General features: G+C 38.7%; 1 protein-coding gene across 1 annotated transcript; it reads right to left on the bottom strand.

Annotated features, from left to right (window-relative positions):
• Nucleotides 1–1624: 1624 nt before the first annotated feature.
• On the bottom strand, nucleotides 1625–5288 carry LOC112467138. Its single transcript, XM_025035621.1, has 4 exons — nucleotides 4965–5288; nucleotides 4282–4441; nucleotides 3961–4066; nucleotides 1625–2077 (listed from the first exon to the last, which is right to left on the bottom strand). The coding sequence occupies exons 1-3, from the start codon at nucleotides 5106–5108 to the stop codon at nucleotides 3996–3998; spliced, it is 375 nt and encodes a 124-aa protein (XP_024891389.1). The 5' UTR covers nucleotides 5109–5288; the 3' UTR covers nucleotides 1625–2077; nucleotides 3961–3995.
• Between the last annotated feature and the right edge of the window lie 341 nt (nucleotides 5289–5629).

The raw sequence follows: 5629 nt of genomic DNA, 5'->3' as shown, positions 1-5629 counted from the left end.
CAAGATAGGGTAACTAATTATACATACCTTTTTTGTAGAGCGTAAAATTATCTACAATAATGATCTGAACAACATTTATCGTCAAGTCAGTCGTTTAGCTTGCACGCGCCGTCAAAGTCCGAGACTCGGATCTCAAAAACCCTCGATTTCATTGTTTTTTTTATATTGCGCCAGTGATTTTTTTCCGTCATTTAAAATAGAATTAAAAATCCCCAAAAAATCACATATCTGAGAACTACAAAAAATACTTTTCATAGTGTAACCGATTTTTTTAGACTCTTTTTCTTTAGTTTGTAGCTATGTAAGCAAAAAATTTTGATTTGATGACCAGTCATTGCGATAGTAATCCTGCTCAGTACGAGAGGAACCGCAGGTTCGGACATTTGGTTCACGCACTCGGTTGAGCGGCCGGTGGTGCGAAGCTACCATCCGTGGGATTATTCCTGAACGCCTCTAAGGCCGTATTCTCTCTAGTCAAAGGTGGTAATGATATCTCTAGAAGTATCGTGAGTCGAAAGGCTCAAAACAATGTGACACACTTACTAGGCGGCCAGTCCTCGCGGGCCGGTCGTCGCACGAGCCCGGTTTGCCGTACGGCGCCTCTGCCCGTCGTCGGGATCTCACCGCTTACGACTGCACGGTGTCTAATACGGTCGAACATGAGTTTCACGAGTTCGATGTCGAGACTCGGAATCGACCTTTTCCAAAGAGATCACAAATGTAGTACCTCCCGCTTTCCCAGTGTCACTACAAAGCTTTAAAGCCAAAACAGAAAAATCTCCCTAGACTCTCCGACTTGCGCGCCTCCGCGCAACCATCTTCATTCTTCAAAGCCGAACCGTAACTGATTTTTGGGTATCTCTATAAAGATAAACGGGAAAGAGGGACTGATCTCTTCGGAAGAGGCGCTTATACAATCATGATTGAACTTTACTTAGGTAAGTTCGTTTAATCATTCATTGTATTTCGCGTTTCTTCCTCGAGATCACAGATGTAGTTGTTTAAAGTTAGTTACGTTCGATGTGTCATAAAAAGAAAAACAAAAATCGGTTTTTTTATATATGGCCTAAGCTTGTCTATACATATTGAAGACTGCTTCGGCAAATTAGGCGTCTTCCGAAACTAACTCCCGTTCGTAAAAACGCGCAAAGGTTTCAGAGTCCTTTGTCCAACCCGCCGTTCTTCTTATTACGTCCACACTAACGCCATGACGCTTTGCGGCTAAAGTTGCCGCGTGTTGCGTGCTGTAAGCCGTAAACTTTTCAACATTTATGCCGCTCTGGGACAAAACTGTCTTGAGCCATCGACTGAGTGTCTGCGTGGACACCGCCTTATATGGTTTTCTAAACGATATAAAAAAACTGTACAATAGACCCACGCAAATCTTGAGTTCTACTCAGGTACGATTGCAAAGCTGTATCCACGCAAATGGACGAAAAACGGTAGTCTCAGCACTGGCTGTTTTCTATTTGGGCAGGACGTTTTAATCTTATCAAGAATTTTTATTTCTAAATGATTTCCGTTCATTTGACGAATATTCCTAATATCTATCAGGCACAAGGTCTGTATGCGATGTACTGTAGCTAGGGCTAACAAAGCTACCAGCTTTTGAGAAAGCCGTTTTAAACTTATATCTTCATTTGAATATACTCTTGACAAATAACTTAAAACTACTTTGGGATCCCAGGTTAAATTATATCTGGGATTTGCTGGTCTCAGTTTAGACACTCCTCGAAAGAATCGCTGGACTAAATGGTTTTGCCTTAATTCAGGTCCCAAAATTAACGCTACCGCCGACCTGTAGCCGTTTAATGAACTGTAGGATGCTTTTTTCTTAAACTCAGTAGTAAGAAACGTTAATACGTCCGCCGGTGTTCCGGAAAAAAGGTCGATTCCGTTATCGTTGCAAAAATTCCACCATTTTCTTAGTCCACAATCATATTGCCGACACGACGACTCCGATAGGGATGCGATTACTATATCCACTGATCCCAATGGAACTGCTTTCCGGATGAAGGCTTCCCGGACAACTTCGCAGCAATCAGCGTAAGCTGGTGCCATAACAGGCGTCTCTCCGCTAGAGGAACGAATCAAATTAATATTTGGTCAAAAAATGATGGGTTCAGCATCAATTAATGATAAAAGAAGTGGAAACCATGACTGGGCTTCCCAGTACGGAACTACCACTATGTCACTCGAACCCTCGCGTTCGATTTTTTGCAACACTCTCAAAATAACCGAGAAGGAAGGGAACGCGTAAAAAAACAACTTTTTTCATCTTAATGTGACAGCATTGATGTCTATCGCATCGGGGTCTTTTTTCCAAGAAATACAGTGATCGCATTTTGCGTTCGCCCTAGAAGCAAATAAATCGATCTCCGGTCGGTTAAAAACTTTGACGATATTTTGGAATGCGTTGTCTGAAAGCTCGAATTCCGTTTCCGATTGTAACTTTCGCGATTCGTTATCTGCTTCAACATTGTCACAAGAACGAATATATGACGCTGAGATCCAAATGTCTCTCTGTTCACACCACAGCCATATCTCTCTGGCAAGAAAGCTAATAAGGCTTTCGAAGTGGCTGTCTCTCATACGGTTAATGTATGCGATCGCTGTCGTACTGTCTATCCGGAATAAAATATTACTGCCTTGTTTGTCATTCGCGAAGCATTTTAGCCCAAAGAATGCTGCCATCAATTTTAATGAATTAATGTGCAAGTATAAATCATTCGAATTCCAGTGACCATGACCTTCACAAAACATGTCCCAACCCGTACGTGATGCATCAGAAAAAATTTTGAGATTGTACACGGGTTCGTTCATCGGCGCGCTAGCGGTACGAATGTGCAATTTTCACCATGTAAAATCCTCGTTTAAAACGCTCGAAAAAATCATAATTGCATCGAAATTATTATTTTCTTCCAACGCTCGTGTGCGTTCCGTTTCAAAGCGACGTACATGGATCATCCCGTAAAGCAGGACAACGCGAAACTAGTGTTGTCCACGAACGCTGCAAATTCCTTCATCGTGCAGCTCGACATTTTACTACATTTATTTAAAAATGCTATGGTTCGTTGCACTTTGTCTTCCGGTAACTCTATCGACATCTTTTGCGAGTCAAAAATAAGACCTAAAAATTTACAACGCTGAGTGGGCACGGTAAGACTCTTATCGTCATTAATGATAAAGCTCCTGTATGAGCTTTTTAGTTTCGCGAATATTTTCCGCGCATGTTGAAATTTACCGTGAGATTTACCCATGAGCAGCATGTCATCTAAATAGAAAACCGACAGAAAACCGTGTTTTCTTAAATACGCTGCAATCGGTTTTAAGATTTTTGTGAACACATACGGACCCACGTTTAGCTCGAAAGGTAAACAGGTGAATTCATACAATTCTCCCTTGTATGTAAACCTTAAAAATTTTCTGTCGGTTTTTGCTATTGGTACAAGATATGCGTCTTTTAAATCTAAGGTGGCCATAAAGAAGTTCTTCTTAACTAATCTTCTTGCTACCTTCCAATCTTCTATTTTAAAATGTTCTGTCATAATAAACTCGTTCAATTTTTTAAGATTTAGTATTAATCTCGAAGTTCCATCCGGCTTCGATACTAAAAAAATGTTTGATATAAACTGATCCTTTAACGAAACACATTTTTTGATCGCCCCCTTATTAAGTTGTTTATCTATCTGATCTTTGATCGCCGCGCTCTCGGAACTGAACCATGCAGTCGCTGGGTATACATTCCTGTCTGACAATGAGTTTTGATATAAAAGGGATTTCAAAACTCCTGCTTTAAAAAAATGGATTTAAAATCTGATCCGCAATGTTGGATCCCTCACAGATTTGTAGAACTCTATATAATTACTTGTTTTTACAAATAATATTCTTGAAAATATTTAACATGCTTCAGTTAAGTGAACAAGTTATACAGCAAATAATATACATGTATATACTTACAATTGTTTTTGAGTCCTCAGAGGTGCTTGCGCAAGCTATTTGGAGATGGAATCTGCAAATTCGGCATCCGTAATGTGGCTATACTGCGTATGTGATCGAACTGCTTCTATAAAATAAGAATATTATTCAAATTTCTAAAAATATTACCAGATATACAAAGCGTTCTAGGTTCCATATATTTCCTTTCATCTGCGTATTCTTTGACTAATATACTTAAACTTGGTTCAAGATTAAGATTCCGTAGATCAAAAGAAATTTGTGGATCTGAGATGTCCTGCATATTTTTTACAAAAATATTAAACTTAATAAAAGTAAACGTACGCATAATTATTTTTGGAAGATTCAAATCCTTAAAGACTAATTTTCTTTTCATCCCAGCCCAACTGTATTTCTTAGCAAGAGTGTTAACCATGATTTTCTTTAAGATGTTACTGGTCATAATATGCATAGTACTTCCGCCCACGAGCCTTGAAGTATTCAGCTAAAAAATAGATTGATTCACATATATAATGTTAAGTAATAATACCAATGGTTAATTATAAAATAATAAACACATAAGCGCAATACTGTATAAAATTAGCGTTTAGTTATTAGCATGCAGAATAAGTGTACATGTAGATTAAAAAACAATATACATAATCGTTTAAAAGTAAATAAAAGACACTAGTAAAAAATAATATACCTAAAATTAAATTTCTGGTTATTCAGAAAAAGTAATGACTTTAAGATGAAATATTTTGCAAGCAAATATAGAATAATACAACATTTCAGAAACTATTACATTATATTTTTATATTATATGTTTAGAAATTAAAAAAAATACAATTTTTATATTTTTGCAAATAAACACGTTCTTTAATTTACTGCAAAATTCTTTTTTTGCAGTACATGTTATCTTTTCGAAATAATTAGCAATTCAATAGCTGTATTTTTAAAAATAAAGTATAATATTAACGTCTTGCATTATAAAACAATTTAATAGCAAATATATAATATCTACATACCACTTTCTGTTTAAATTGCGATTCTTGCAGTTGCTGTTCAAATTCATTCAAGTCTTCTAATGATTGTAATGGGAATTGGACATCACATTCATCATTGATTTCGTTGTCTTTAAATTGCAACTTTTCATCAAATGCATTCAACATAATTTCAAATCTCTCCTGGTTAAACAGTATTTTATTCAGTTTATATAAAATTCGTCTTTTGAATTAAGTCGTTATGGCAGTAGGCCAAAATTCGTGCGAGATGGCGATGTTCGTTAGAGATATTTGGGGGCCCTGAGAAGGGCCGTTTGTGTTATGTGGCCCTGAAAAGGGCCGGTTGGTTTCTCCTTAGGAGGCTGGCAGGCGTTCGCTCCAGACCAGGCACGGTTGCGTCTTGGTACGGTGGAGTGGCTGTCGATTTCCCCACGCTCCGGGCTTCCTCCACGCCGGCGGTGTGCCGGGCGGTGTGTAGGTCCCTTGCTCGGCTAAGTCCGGATCCTCCGTCTGCGTGGCCTGGTCCTCAAGGCTCGGAGCAGTTGGCGGCTTGGTACGGTTGTACTTGCGCAGCGTTATTAAAAAGACTTCCTTCTCGTGGCTGATACTGTCTCGTATAGCTGTGCAGGGATAGTCGAAGGTATCGGCGCTTGCCGGTCCTTTTATATCCTGGTCGCTGAATTTCTCTT

Source organism: Temnothorax curvispinosus, unplaced genomic scaffold, assembly GCF_003070985.1.
Source record: "Temnothorax curvispinosus isolate PA1 unplaced genomic scaffold, ASM307098v1 QBEX01016927.1, whole genome shotgun sequence".
Taxonomy (NCBI): Eukaryota; Metazoa; Arthropoda; class Insecta; order Hymenoptera; family Formicidae; genus Temnothorax; species Temnothorax curvispinosus.
Note: the sequence above shows the minus strand (reverse complement) of the source record. Positions and strands in the feature narration are given on the sequence as shown.